A 15,859-nucleotide genomic window follows, 5' to 3' on the forward strand; every position below is an offset into this window, starting at 1 on the left:
TCTTAACCACTGAAGCAAAGACAGACTCTGAAAAGGCCCAGGTACCAGGGTCCCTCCCCACCGGCCTGGGCAGATGGACCACTACCACTCGGCTTCACGCTGGCTCATTTACTTAGTGTTTTGCAATCCTTAATGTGCACAGCTGGCAGCTGAATGCAGGTTTGATACTAACAGTTTAGACATCTTTAGATGTAGCAGATGGAAAATTTTACACAAATAAAGTAGGAGAAAGTGTGCAATTAGGTTTTTATCTGCAGTTACATGATGCATCCTCTGTTTTAGTTTAGAGCATCACCTTAGTGGGTGGTCATGATCTTTCCTTGTATCCAGGCCCTACCTTCTTGACACCACATTTGATACTGGCTACATGCCCAAGTACCAAACTTTTGTTTTTGTTGAGTGTGAATGAAATAGGGACTGCAACAATCAGCAAAGCAAAAGGCATACCATCAGTGAGATTGTAACAGTCCAGTACATTATGGCTACATTCCTTGTTAGTTAAGTCACTATGGTAAAATCCTTGGCAGGATTTTTTTTCAATAGTTTATTCATGATGTTCATTATTATGAGTTGTAAAGAGTATGAGAATTTCATTTTTAAAATGTCTTATGGAATGTATCACTTTCTTAGATCTTGTAGACATGCTGTGGAAACCATAACATAAAATATGAGTTACTTACAATAACTAATTTTAATCCCATCTGCTAAGTATGACAACATTAGCATTTCCACTTAATTAAAAACACCCTTAAAGCAGCAATGTTTTAATCACTCCATTTTATTTACTCTCCTCCGGTGTCACTTATAATTGTAACTTTTTATTTTTTAATAATGAGGGATTTTTTTTCTCCTTGCATCACACAAAAAAGTGCTGTCGATAATTAGCAGTCTTCTGTTATTAGTAGACTCAGGTGTCACAACTGTGTCTCATCCTCATTACAGTAAAAAATTTCACCTATCAGATTCATTATTGCTAGATAATGCGACTGAGAGCCTTTGCAGGCCCTCCAGAAAAGTAATTCAGCCAAGCAAAATTATCAGCTAATTATATTTAGAATCAAAAGCCCAACAACTATTTGCAGATAAATTGTATGAATTGAAGTGAATAGATCTGAATATTAAGATTCATAGATTTAGCAGATGATTTGTTAATTGGAATAAAAAGGTCATTTGCTAGTCATTTTAACAATAGATCAATTGGAACCCTATTTATTATTTAACTGGTAGTGCATAAGCATTGAAATGATTAATAATCATATTATTGTCATGAGATGATCATTTCCTTAAAATAACAAATACAGAAACTTATTGTCATGAATTTTAGAAATTTCCTTTAAGATATCATGCCCTATTTAATATATTTTAAAACACCATTCTAATTTAAATAATGCTTGTAATAAGTTTTTAGCATTTTAACAAGCCAAAAATACAACCACAAGTGGCAGTGGGTAGTTTTGTCTTTTTTCTTGATGAATTAGAAATAAGACAATACACAAATAAAAATTCAAATCCAAAGTTTGTATATTTTCCCTTCCTAAATCAAATTTCTGTTTCCATTTCCAGCTTGCTGTATTTTAATTAGCAGAGGTTTTTCTTTGGAAATGGCATGATACATGTTCATACAATGACTCAAAATGTAACTTGGCCTGCAATTTTCTTTCGGGGAACAGAACACTCTAATTCAAATCCATTATTAAAAAGCAGATAACATGTGCACTTTCTGAAATGCCTGTGACTTCACTCTTTTGATTTTATGTAATTATAAGAGAATGTTCATATGTATTTGCTTTTCAACTGGCACAGCATTTTAAAACCGAGTGTCTTCAGATAAAGTGCATATTTTCTTTTGGTTCATAAAGAATACCACTGGTTTATGTTCTCCAAACTTTTGTGAATGCTTTATAATGCAGTCTCAGTGTAGTTTATAGCTGTGCTTACGATAAGAATGTCCATACATAATCTATGTATGTAGAGAAGAAAAATATTAGCTATTAGTTTGAATTTTGAGACTAATAATTGGTAACTAGATCCTGTGCTTCTCCACTGTCTTATCTCTTAACTTCTATCAGTTCTCATGAAAACTTTCAACTCAGTGTTTTTCTAAACTTTGTAGCTCAAAGCAAATACTTTTCATTTAAACTAATTTTAGTTAAAATAATAAAATTGAGAAAACATCGCCCACTTAAAAACAGCTTAAATCGCATGTACTTTGTCACTGTAAATAAACAAGGTAAACATTGACATAACTTCAAATTATTCTTAGGTTGAAAAAAGATCTGCAGTTCCAAATAAAATTCCGCCTTTGGTCAACATTTTGGATGCAATTCAAAGTTTCTCATAAAATAAACATATTTTAAAGAGTGTTTTGAATTTCACCGCATAAATCCTAGCCAAAAGAAATTACAGTGGTATCTTTAAGGTTTATTATATGTCAGATCAATAGCCATTATGCAGGACTAACACGACCTTCCAGATGCAATACCTTCCCTCTGCTTAACCCTTACCACTATGACATGAAGAAAAACATCCTATAGGTTGTCCTTGGGGAAACCTCTCACAAAGTGAAACTTTCTCGTTTCTTAGTTTAATAATAAAAGTATTGTTTGCTGAAATGGAATGTAAGCTAAATTTTTAGTCAAGAAAGCAAACTGTTCACTAAGGTACTCTTCCTGAGACTTTTTCACTAAAAAGAGAGAATAGTTTTACCTTCTATATCATAACAGATTATTTTGAAGCAAGAGCTTAAAATGAAAATGTCCCATCACAACAGATTGTGAATTTTTCCCCGATGCTTTTTCAAAGTGCCTCGATCATTTTGCTACAGCTCCAGTCTTAAAGTATTTGCTATTTTATTTAAACATTTTTGAAAAATGAACATTCTGGGGCTTGCAGCATTATTAAGAAAAGCTGTCCATACTTTACCATGTTGTTACATGTGTTTATCTGCTGATTATAAAATGTGTTAAACAGTATTTTAAAAACAACAAAAAAATGCAGAGCTGCGCTTTGATTAATTCAGTGAACAAAACATATGCTGTTGGTTCTGTTCTATGAAATTCATATAAGATCAATAAAATCTTTTAAAAGAGCAACTTTGGCTTTTAGGACTATACTGCCAACCATGATTTTTTGTCCCTGCTAACTCTGGGCTCATACTGTTAACTTAAGGCAAACAAAACCACTTTCTGGCTATGATAGTAATGTCTTTTACTGTATTTTAATCTTCTTTCTAAAATTTCTTTAGGTTGGAAGCTGTGTACTGTGGTTGTTATCCACTCTGTCCCAAAGATTTGGTTTATCCTGAAATATTTCCAGGTAGCTACTCTAATGTACTTTCGTCTTTGTTGGACTTTAATATATGATTTGTGCTAAATTAGAAAGTTTGAAAATAAACTTCGGCAGGAGCAATTGTTTATTTGGCAAGTCAACATGTTAGTGTTAAGGAAATTTTTATGTGTTTTAATACATTAGAGTAAGCGTATATTTACCATCTGTTCTTTTAAGATAACAAAAAAGCAAGTTTTCAAATAGCATTCTTCATTGTTAGCATACACATCCCATAATGATGGATTTTTATAAGCAGGCCAATGTTACTGCGATTGCTTACAGATTTTTTTTTAATGATATACACAGAGAAAAATCGAGGACAGAAAGTCACACCAAATTATTTAAGCAATTGACTAGTTAATAATATGCAACTGTTGTACAGGGTACACACGGCTATAGTACCAGTTCTTTGAAAAAATTCTCATCACTAAATATATCACATATGCATTGTGTTACATTAGAATAATGTATTTTAATCACCCAAAGGAGATGTCTAAACAGCACAACTACACAGTCTTATTTAGCATTAAACATCCTTGTGAGCTGAGGTAACCTTATAAAATCATGCTTAAATAATGTAAAACACGAGGCGGCACAGAGCAATATGCATTTTTAATTAGTAAAGTGACTAATATAGAGTGTGTGCTTTGAGGTTTTTGTTTCATTAAAAATGTATCTGTTTTTCCTGCAGCTGAATATCTGTATTCTACACCTGAACAGCTTTCAAAAAGGCTCCAGAATTTCTGCAAGAGACCAAATATTGTAAGAAAACATCTCTATAAGGTAGTTATTGAAAAGAGATCTGTATGGTGTAAATGCCATATTGAAGTACAAAGAAAAATCTTTAAAAAAAAGCACATTTAATTAACATACTAATGTTTAAAGGAAACATGCTAGGGAGGGATATTAGTTGTTACACTAACAAGGATTAATTAAACTGGATGCCAGTTGTATTAACCTAGGTCTTATGAAATACGTGCACTTAATGCACGGTACATGCTTTTTTTTTTTAATTTATTGTTTTCTAAGATGACTGTCCTTTACATTTAGCCCCAAGAGGCTTATAAAAATGAACCTGGATTAACGTTACTCATTAGTTTAAAAGGAAGTAAAGGAAAGATTCTACAATTATACTAATGAAGATAAGCCTTTCTTCCCATCATAATGAAATCTTCAGGCCTCAAAAACTTAGGTGAATGACATTAGTGAAGTTTGGTATTCATTTTTTAACTACTTTAAAGATGGTTTCCCTTATTTGTAAATCACATTTTAGTAAATGACTTAAAAATCCTGACTTTGTCTAGAGGTAGACTGTCAGTCTCCTCTCTGGATGGCAGAGGCATGTAGTTTAAATAGACTAATCAGTCAGTTCCCTCATTCATGATCATTTTTTTCTAGTTTAAATTTTAAAAATTTTTTACATTGTTGAAATAGCAACACAACAAGGCCCTGCTAAAAGTCTAATTGAAATAGGATAAATCAGCTTCATGACTGCTCAAGGTGGCTCTAAGCTATGAGTAATATACCTTTTTATTTTCCTTGAATGTAACATCTTCACTTTATATAAATCCAGTTTAGTTTACAACCTAGCAGTTTTCTAATTCAGCATATTTTAATTTTCCTATGTGAATATGTAAGCTTCCTGCACAAGTTGTAAGCTTCCTACTTGAGTTGTAGTACTCTGACCTTGTTTCTCTCCTTTTGATTTTCATGGCCTAACATAGATATTTACATAGTGATACATCAAAACATGACTTTGTTTCTGCAGGAAACAGTTAAACTTTAAAAAAAAAAAAAAGGAGAGAACCAAAAATGCAATTTAACACCCAATTTCAAGCTCATTATCTTTCATTGTCTATTAACTTGGCAATGGTTCAGAAGGTAGCTCATAATAGTTTAAAATGCTGACTGAACAGTTCCAGGCGTCAGTATTACTCCTTGAGTCAATACGATTGTGTCTTATACATGGGAAGCTTCGCAAGAAAAAAGAGCCCTCCAAGGTTTACTTCCAAATTTCCTTAAAAAAAAAATTGTAAGGTCTGTTTGTGTAAAATAGTGCTCCAGTACTTTCCCATGTGATAGACTATCAAAATAAGCGGATTATAAAAGTGGAAGAAATGCAATAATAAATAATAACGCAAATGGAACTGATGTCTCTCTATAACTCTAAACTGTTCTATGTTAGTTTACTATCAAATGACTGGTACTCTCCCAACCCCCAGTAAATTTTTGGTAAAAAAAATTTTTTGCTGTTTTATTGAGATATAGTTGAGAAATGGCATTGCATAAGTTTAAGGTAGATAGCATTAAAATTTGATTTGTAGATATTGTAAAACAAATGTCTTAAGTTGGGTTATATCTCTTATCTCAGTATTTAAAAAAAATATTTGTGATGAGAATACTAAATTACAATTCTATTTTCTCCATCAAAATTTATTCGATTTTTTTACTTTGCTTTAAGCTTGGGTCTTATTATCCCTATTAATTTAAAGCTACAATTTTTAAACCATTTCAAAAGTTGCAGCAACAAGTTGCCTTAGTTACAAAAGAAAATATCTCCAGTTGAAATATTTAAATACAGCTACTCCCATAACATGGCTGTAATTATTTACTATACAAACAACTTCTGGAAAAACTCAGAAAAAAGTCAGCTTTAGTGGATGTGTTATTAATACATCAAATTGTTCTTCATTCAGGTTAAAAAATGACAAGGATATTATATATTACTACTTTTTCTGTATATTTTCATTCTGTACATTCTAGGATCCTCCAGTTTAAAGCTTTATAAATTAGTGTTTCTTACATGAGCAATTAAAAGAATTTAAATGTTGATTTACTTTTGTGAATTTTCTACTATGGGTGTTTTTCTTATAAACTTATTATACTCTTCTATATTTGTCCTTGTTTATAGATCTGACTGCTATATCTAAAATTAATAATCAATCATTAATATGTAGTCCAAAAATTAAAAGTAATCAAGAGCTTTATGATATAACTGTTTGAACAAACTAGTAAATAGCATAGATTTAGTTGAGTTTTTTATTTTAAGATTTAGAGCCAAACTTTTTTTAAGCCTTTTAAAGCTTGTATTTAAGATAGAATAAGTTACAATATTTTTGCCAGATTTTATAATTATACATTTTCAGGTAGCATTTGCTTTCACTAAAAAAGAGACAGTTATTTTCTCTATCATTACATCAGAAGAAAAGAGAAAAAACTATCTAAAGTCTTTTATGTGTACTGTAAAGTGAATGTTAGGGTTTATTTTAATTTTATTCCATTGGACAGTGCTGTTTTGCTTTTATAAAACATATGCTTCTAAGATCTAAAAGGATAGAATGTCACAGAACTCTTTAATTTGCTCCTTTTACATTTTTACACCTTACTCTTTTTTTCTTAAAAGTTTACATTTTAAAATTATCTCAACTGCTTAACATATAGAGTTCACTTTAGGATAGGCTTTTTCATATGGATTCACACTTAGAAATTTAATGACTAGAATAAGGCTACTAACACTTGGCTTTCTTCTCACATGAGACATTATACTTTCAATATGAGTGAGAGTTTGGGGGCTACAACTTGAAGCAGGATTTGAAACAGAATGCTTTAACTGAAAAACAGAAACAGAATTTATCCTTTTTTTTTTCTTAAAGTGACTCTTTCTACTACTAAAAAACTCTCCATGACTTATCACCTGAAATTATTTCAGGCTTAAGATGTTTGAATTACTCTGTTTATATATATATGTATGTGTCTGTCTGCCTGTGTCTCTGTCACACACACACACACACACACACACACACACACACACAACACAGATTTTTCTTAACAGTTTTATAAAAATCCAACACATGTTGAAATTATGTTTCTTAATAATTTCAGTAAGCCTAGAAAAATCTTACTTTATAAATAGATAGAGAACTGTATCTTTAAAAAGTTTGCGTCTAGGTTTCGTCATTGACTGCAGCTTTCTTGTAGTTTTAGGATGTTTCCTTTTAAAAATAGGTTAGTTATGTTGGCTGCTTGTCACACCGATAAAATAGGTCTCATTTCATCCACAATAGGGACATCTTTTATGACCCCCAAAGCTAACATTGAACACAATGCTAACTTGAATGCAGGTTCTAGAAGAAATCAGAAAGTTACTAGTCAAAGATGACCTTCTTGCAGTAACAGTAGTTCTTGCTTTTCCAGGCTAAACAAGTTCACTACCATGTAGTTGTGTTTTTTGCCTCATATTTACTATGTGCATGTACTTTCTGCAAAATTCTAAATTATTTATTTAACAGTGTTCCATGCTATTAGAGAAACTTGGATTATGATAGTTTAAATGCTTTAGAAAAAAATATTATGAACATACCCCTGTTACTAGTATGAAAATAGCACAATAATATTAAGAAGCATTTGTAGAAGGAAGATACTATCTGCCCAGACAAACAGTAACATTTTCACTTGAGCAGAATTCTATGTACTGCTATCCTGTAGTTTCTTAAGATTTTTTTCAAATCATAGAAGCTGCTTTTTATTTTCTTTTTCTCTTCAAGTTCTTCAGCATCCCAGAAAACTCTAGAACCTACTGTTATTTGGAAGACAGAAGAATTTTCAGATTTCTTTCTAAAAGTGATTCCAAGCAATGATTAAGCTTACAATTGAGACTTAGTGCCCAGAAAATCCATTTGTGGTTGTCTTAATTATGTCAGGCTATATCTGCCTGAGCCCCAGCCAAGCCACTTTAAGTTTCCTTCTAGAGACTGGTCACTTTATAGTCCTCTTTTAATTTGAGCTTATACTCTAGATGTGAATAAGGTGTTGCTCAGTAGTATTAACACTCTTCCAGAGTCATTAGTTTTTCCTTAAGAAGTGAAAACCTAAAAGCTTGTGACATTTTTAGAACTTCTAAAATCTCTCAACTGCACCAGTACAACCTTTCACAGCCTTTCCTCTCCTCTCTCTCCCTCACCTCTCTCTCTCTCTCTCTCTCTCTCTCTCTCTCTCACACACACACACACACACACCCTTATATGACTTTGTTGCCTTTGATTTGTCTACATAAAAATCTCCCACAAAATAGGTACCTTTGGGATTATTAAAATCAGTTAGAGATTTGACTTTTTCTTTTTTTTTTCCTTTGTGGAGGTGGATTCTAGGTGAACTATTTAGCTTCTAGAGACTTTATCTGTTAAGTTGGGGGAAAAAATAGTTTTTCACAATTCCCAGTAACATTTTCCCCTGAGGAACTTCTGTAATGCAATAATGATTAAAAACCCATTTTTAAACTTGAAGAAATTTTAAAATTCCATGTAATAGTAATGATATTCTTCTTGTGCCTTCACCACTGAAAAATAGCAAAAATATATTAAGAATGTTGTGTATCTTTTGTTTATAAAAGTTTAAAAGCTAGATGATAAAACTCTAATAGTTGTTACCCATATAACATACACTATGAAATATGTATACAGCAAAATGTACCCATTTGCAGAAAAAAAAAAAAAAGGAGCTTTTTCCTTTTGGTTAGAAACACAGTCCCACTGTAACCCAATCAGAAACTGGGATTTCCTGGGGTGATGAAACTTGAGAACCACTTAGTTGGTGGCTTTTTGAAATCTAATTGACGTAAGTTATGCAAATCTGCAATATGAATTTTCAGCATACTTTTTGTCTTCCATGCATATCCTCATTAATCCCTCTTTGCTCTCCTCTCTCTCCGTTACAGGGTGAAATGACTCCGTTTTCTTGGGCAGCCCTACATGGTAAATTCAGGTCTCTGCTTACTGCAGAACCTAGGGAAGATTTGTGACAGATGGGGCTAAGTCACAAACTTGCAGCCTAAGGCAGAATCTGTAGAACTTTCCAGAGTGTGCCCATATTTACCTGATCAGAGAGAAAAGAAAATCTGCAGAGGAAGCTGAGCCTGGCTGCTTGTCATAGCTGACACAGAGCCATCTGCCACAAACCTGTGGCGGCTTCAGATCTCCAATCCCTGCCACCACCCCAACTCAAATTAAATACAGATTCCTAGAGACGTTATGATGGTTACACATGTCCTCGGCATCACATGGAGGAGACTGTTCAAAAAAAAAAATATGTGGCCTGTTGTATAACCGCACTCATGTATCCCATATGTGGTGCCACATTGAATTTCCGGTTGAATCCGTTTTTATCCTTTGTACTGGATGACATGGTGCCTGAATTCTTTCTTTTCGCCGACACGATGGCAGCCAAACTGCAGCTTCAAAAGCTCTCACTTGGCTGCGTTTCTACCTAGGTTGCCAGGTTATCATCGGAGCCTTCTTGTGTCCTCAAAGGGCCACAGGGTCTGAAAGAAGAATCAGAATGCTACCAGACTAATTGGGCGGCCATCTCAGAACTGTTTGTGGGCAAAGGGCTGCTTGAGCACTTTTAGCAAATTAATGGCTCTCTGGCACAGGGGGCTTTAAGTGAAGGTATTAAAAAGGGGTCTGGCAGGTATTCCCATGATTCACTGTTACATTTGCATTTAATTTATCTCAAAGAAAGTTGTGAGATAAACAGCTGTAATTCGGACAAACATGGGAAAGACACAAAGTGGGGCCCTCTGATCCATAAAATGAACATTGAGATACTTGTTTTCATTTTTCCCGGGGATAAAAATAGAGAAATAAAAATACTTCTAACAAAAGCAGTAATTTCAATGTAAATAGTCCTGGAAAATATTTGCATCCAGCTACACATGTAATCTTTTCAAGATAAAAGATTATGATTCCAATAGTCAAGCTGCTGTATTTGTTGATGTAAAGATGTTTTGTATGGCTAGATTGTAAAATAAATTTTTAATAAAGTGTCCACCGTGATTTTTAATTAACACATCTCATTGACGTGTGTGTACGTCTATCTGTATGTTTTCTACTGAACACTTTTCTTGTGTCAGAGACAAGGAATACAATTGTTTCTCCTCAGATGAGCAAGGATCTGTTTTGCAAATGTTTGTAAGATATTATGACATTTCCAAGATTTTCTTTGCATTCTGGAAAGCAGGAGGTAAACATTTGTAGTCATTAAGGTAAAGTCTGTTGATAAACCATCTTCTGTTTACTGACAGGTAAATTGTAACTTTCTGAGCTTTTGAAATGAGTAACTTCTATACAGTGTAGAGTGAAGGGCAGCCAGGAAGAAAAGCTTGGTTGCCAAAGGCCAAACCTGGGTCTCTGGCTTTGCAAGGGAATGAACGATCTAGGAAGTATCCCAAATAGTGTGGGCAATGGTTCAGAAGTTCAGTGGGGCCCTTTGGACAGGTAGCAAACTCATAAGCAGGAAATAGATCAAGGTCAGGTAGTCCTGACATACCCCATGGGATCCCAAAGTCCTGAAGATCAAAGAAAGAAGAAGTTCAGAGTCCATCAGACCTGGGAATTTAAAAGCAGGAAGAGAGAAAAGCAAAACATCCAGTGCTGTCATGGGGAGAGTTCTCTCCTTAACCAGTATGTAGTCCATAATGTGGGATGGGACATTCCAGGCCTGGCTTCAGTCCTACTTTGCACGGATGCCACTGAACAAATTGCTTCTTCACCTGCATTACAAAAAGTTGGAGGAGATAGATTCTTAGAATGTGACTTCCAAAATAAAAGTATGCGTGCACGTGCGTGCGCGCACGCGCACACACACACACACACACACACACACACACACACACACACACACACCACAACAGAGATTCTTAAATACTTCTGTTGGACAAGTTTAATCATCTAATAAGGTCAGCTACAACAGTATATTTACTTCTATCATCAAAGTGCCATATTTTAAAAGATATAAGATGTGCTTTTTCAAAATAATACATACTCTCAACAGCCAAGAAATAGCCCTTATTTCACTCTGTTTTTTCTATCCTGAAAATAACGGGCTCTCATTTTATAGTGGGTAAGATATAAGCTCAATAACAATACATATGGTTTTCTCACTAATTGATGAGTAAAAAATTAACCACCTGTCAGATGGCACATCCAAAACACTTAAATATTTTCATGATTTTGGCAGAACAACATACCTGTGTATGGTATTTTCTCAGCACCCATACACTCAAAATTTTGTGTTTATCTTTTCAGAATAAAAATGTACATTTATGAGGCTGCGGATATGGCCAGTGGTAGAATAGTTGCTTTGCATGTATGAGACACTGGGTTCAGTTGATGGAATGACCCCTAAGTATGAGTCCAGAAATAACTCTTGAGCATTGCTCGATGTATTAGTGTGGCCCCCAAAATGTGTGTGTGTGTGTGTGTGTGTGTATTCATTATAGCTCTCTCTTCTTAAAACTAGGTGTCAGATTTGGTATAACCACAAGTGAACAAAAACAAAGTTTTATAAATATGTCATTTTAAAAGATAACTATGCATGCTCTTCTCGACATAATATGGTAGCAGGGATTATTAGTAAATTAACCCATATTTTTTGAGTGTATAGGTCCTTTGATTTTTCCATTACTTTCACTGGAGGAATCATAAAGTTCTTGTTATGTCTCATTTTGGGCATAATGGATGAAATTTTTGTTCTTACTTCAAAACATTCAGTTTGATTTTATGCTTTTAAATTAAATTGTATTCTTTTAAAATAAATTATTTTTCAGGACTAGAGTGGTAGTACAACAGGTAGGACACTTGCCTTGCGCACAGCCAACCCGGGTTCAATCCCCACACCCCACTTGGTCCCCATAAGCCCCACTAGGCATGATCCCCGAGGGTTAGGAGTCAGCCCTGAGCACCATCAGAGGTGGCCCTAAAAACTCCCCAAAAATAATATATGAGGTTATTTTCAGAACCAAATATGAAATACAATACACCAATAAAATATATCAGGCCAAATTTAATTTGAAATATCTTTACACCCATTATAAATCAAAACCTTGTTGCATCATTCAGAGTGCTTGTCCTGAATTATCTAATCATTTCTGACATGGTGTTTCCATAATACGGTATAAATGGTAGGTTAAGATCTAGGCATCCTCTTCTATATTATTTAGGTGTAAATAAAAAGACCTGTCTGAAAATGCTCCTGATATAATTAGAATCCTTCAGTACCTTAAGTTTAAATACCCTTGTCCTCAGCTCTTTAGCTCTCCCACATGAAGATGGCAACTGAGTCAGTAAGTCAACGGAAACTCTCAGTCTTAGAGGGCTGCACAGATTCATTTCAACACCTTGAAATGCATCTGGAAGCAAAGATTTCATTTTATGTTGAAGGTGTTAATTATATTTGATATTTTTAAAAGTAAAATCTGTTTTTGAGAAAGCATCTGCTACCCAGAAATATTATGAGCCACAATTTTTTTTTCATATTAAGTCTCAAGATACTTCTGTGGGTGATAGAATCAGTTTTCAAATGATAGCCCATGCTGTCTTTTAATGTTGACATATTCTATGAGTTGTATTCTATTGACTGTTGACAAGTATCACCCTAACTGCCTTTCTATTTCAGTGGAAAATTGAACAGTAGTTAATATCAGATTTTATATTTAACATACAAACGAAGAGAATGTATTATAACCACTGACTTGGCATGTTTCATTTCTAATTTAAGAGAGCTGGGGGTGTAGTTCAGTGTTAGAATGCATGCTTCATGTACGAGGGCCTGGGTTTGATCACTACCACCACCTTCCAAATTTCCTAAATTGAGTAAACTTTGAATTGTAGTAGAAGATAACAAACGTTTCTAAAACAACCTATCCCCTCAACACTCAGTGAATATCAGCTGTGTTTAAGTCAAACGCCCTACCCACTATGCTATCGCTCATATCATATATATTAAAATATATATAAATATATATATACATATACTATATCATAAATACTACTGGGGGTACACTGGGGATATTGGTGGTGGAGAATATGCACTGGTGAAGAAATGGGTGTTCGGTCATTATATGACTGAAACTCAAATATGAAAGTTTTGTAACTGGTGATTCAATTGAAAAAAAAAATAAACAAAAGGGCTATAGTTTAGGATGCCTTTGGTTAATTTTCCCATCCTTAACATTAAGGCGAAAAATTATTTTCCCTCACTCAATGAAAGAAACTGTTCCAATAATCCATTTTCCCACAAGAAGACTTTTCTTCAGATCCTGGTAAGGAAGACTCAATCCAACCCCTAACCTCAACAATTACTATGAAGGAAATTGATTGCCTGATTGTCCGTGGGAGCCTTTTTTCTGGAGCTGTAGTTCACCATTTCTAACAAATGCCTGTGGTGCTGTTACAGTACAAGATGGTAAACTATTGCTCTATAAACTTTTTAAAGGTAATGAAAAGAAGATGAAGGCAGATGTTAAATGAGCTAGGTTTTGTTTTTTCTTAAAAAAAAAAAAAGTAAAAAATGAGATACTCGTACAGATAGTGGGCAGAGCTGCTGGCAGTTCAGACAGCTCCGTGCTCATCCATGCAGCTCTGTCTCCTCTCTTCAAGACCCAGGAACAAATTACGGGCTCTACCCTTTCATTGCAACACATTCCATGAGACGAGCTCTCCCTAGTATCTTTAGGAACCCATAGCTGCCTGCCCAGAACATACGTTTTAATAAGAGCAGTGAGCTGGGAGGGCCAACCCCTAGAGCCTGTTTTTTGTTCTGTTTTTTTCTTTTTTTATTAGTGAAAGACCATGAGGTACAGTTGTGGACTTACAAATTTTTGTGCTTGGGTTTCAGTTATACAATGATCTAGTACCCATCCCTCCACCGGTGCCCATTCTCCATCATTTACATTTTTTAAAAAATTTTTGTTAGTGAAACACCATGAGGTACAGTTGTAGATTTACAAATTTTTGTGCTTGGGTTTCAGTTGTACAATGATCAAACACCCATCCCTCCACCAGTGCCCATTTTCCACCACCACGGGTCCCAGCATCCCTCCCAGCCCCCTGTTCCCCCATCCCACACTGCCTCTGTGTACTGCCTGATTTCTAAACAGAAATTTGAGGTCAGTGTCTTCTAGGGTCTTTGTAGTTGTTCCCATAGGCCAAAGGGAGCTGATGTTTCTTCAAGGATCACGAAAGTTACCGCTCTTAAAGCATACCTCTGGTGGCATGCTAGAAGGAATTCCTAGTAGGAATACTTGTGTAACACCTTTCTCTAGGAGCTTGAAGTCCTTTATCTTTAAAATGGCAATGTTTCCATTATCATTTCACAGCTGAGAAAATTAAAACATTCCTCTAACAGTCACTTTAGGAGCCTCGTTAAGAAACAGAAAGAAAAACTAAGCCCGATCCTGCCTTGGATAAAAACCACCTTCACCTCCTGTCTTTCCGGAAGCACTAAGAGCAGCATGCATGACTCATTTAGACCCTTGCTTCCCTTCTGTCACCCCAATCCCCTGCAATAGAGATTGCCCTGGTCATCAGGGGATTGCTTCTTGGCCCATGTTGAGGTTAAAATGGGCAGCCTGAGAAACAACACAGTATCACCAGTATTGTCAGTGCTTTTGTTATTACACCTGTAATAACACCTCTTAGGTGTAATGACACCTCTTATCACACCTCGTAGACCACTGTGACTCCTAGTGTGCTTTCTGCTCTGCTAAATTTAACATTTAGGGACCTGAGAGCTGGAGCAATAGTGAATAGGTAAGATAACTTGCCTTGCACAGGGCTGACCCGGGTTGGCTCCCTGGCATCACGTATTGTCTCCTGAGCACTCTAGGAGTGATTCTTGAGTGCAGAGCCAAGAGTAACTTCTGAGTTCTGCCAGATGTGGGCCCCAAACAAAACAAAAACAAATAAACATTTAGGTTCTGTTCCTCGCCTTCCTGCTCGGCCTTTATTTTTGTAACCTCCACATTTTAAAGACATTCCTTTTCCTTTTTTTTTTTTTTTGCCCGTTTGTTTTAAGGTCACACCCCGCAATACTCAGGGATGACGCCTAGTTCTGTGCTCAGGAATTACACCTGACAATGTTCAGGGGACCATATGGGATGCTCGGGATCCAATGCAGGTCAGCCATGTGGAAGGCAAATGCCCTACTCGCTGTACTATTGCTTTGGCCCCACCCTTCACATTTTAAATGCAGGGTGCAGGTAAGCTTGTGGGGAAACTGAGTTCCTGTTGATCACAGGGTGGAAGAGACCCTGCTAGAAATAACCTCTGAACAATTGATCAAGACCATCCCTTCAAGGAGGGAAAGGTACTGTGTCCATCTTTTCCCATTTCTTCTCCTGTCACAGGAATCCATAGATCAGTGATTATTACCCCACTGTGGATGTGTTTCATGTGGCCCCTAGCCATCAACATCTGTATAATAAGTGACCCTAAAGAGAGGTGTGCAAAAGAATATATTCCCAGAGTCAGAAAGAGAGGTTAAAACAAGGTGGTTTCTGCACAATGGGTAGTTCTAGTGATGAGAGATTATTTTCTTGTTGTTTTGTTGTTGTTGTTGTTGTTTTTGCTTTTTGAGTCACATCCAGCAATGACAGGGGTTACTCCTGGCTCTGCACTCAGGAATTACTCCTGGTGGTGCTCAGGGGACCATATGGGATGCCAGAAATCGAACCGGGGTCTGCCACGTGCAAGGCAAA

At 35.4% G+C, this 15,859-nt stretch overlaps 1 protein-coding gene across 5 annotated transcripts in view; it reads left to right on the top strand.

The window, feature by feature from the left end:
• Nucleotides 1–10,147, top strand: part of GTDC1 (glycosyltransferase like domain containing 1) — a 421,396-nt gene extending 411,249 nt beyond the window's left edge. For 3 of the 5 annotated variants that reach the window (XM_056117624.1, XM_056117628.1, XM_056117625.1), the window contains 3 exons: nt 3,245–3,315; nt 4,019–4,110; nt 9,041–10,147. In XM_056117624.1, coding sequence (XP_055973599.1) covers nt 3,245–3,315; nt 4,019–4,110; nt 9,041–9,124 — 247 coding nt within the window. In that variant the 3' untranslated portion in view covers nt 9,125–10,147. The remainder of the gene's footprint in view (nt 1–3,244; nt 3,316–4,018; nt 4,111–9,040) is intronic. The other 2 variants (XM_056117626.1, XM_056117627.1) reach the window with 1 other exon arrangement.
• The last annotated feature ends 5,712 nt before the right edge of the window (nt 10,148–15,859 follow it).

The sequence above is a fragment of the Sorex fumeus genome, unplaced genomic scaffold (genome assembly GCF_029834395.1).
Source record: "Sorex fumeus unplaced genomic scaffold, SorFum_2.1 ptg000035l, whole genome shotgun sequence".
NCBI classification, from domain to species: domain Eukaryota; kingdom Metazoa; phylum Chordata; class Mammalia; order Eulipotyphla; family Soricidae; genus Sorex; species Sorex fumeus.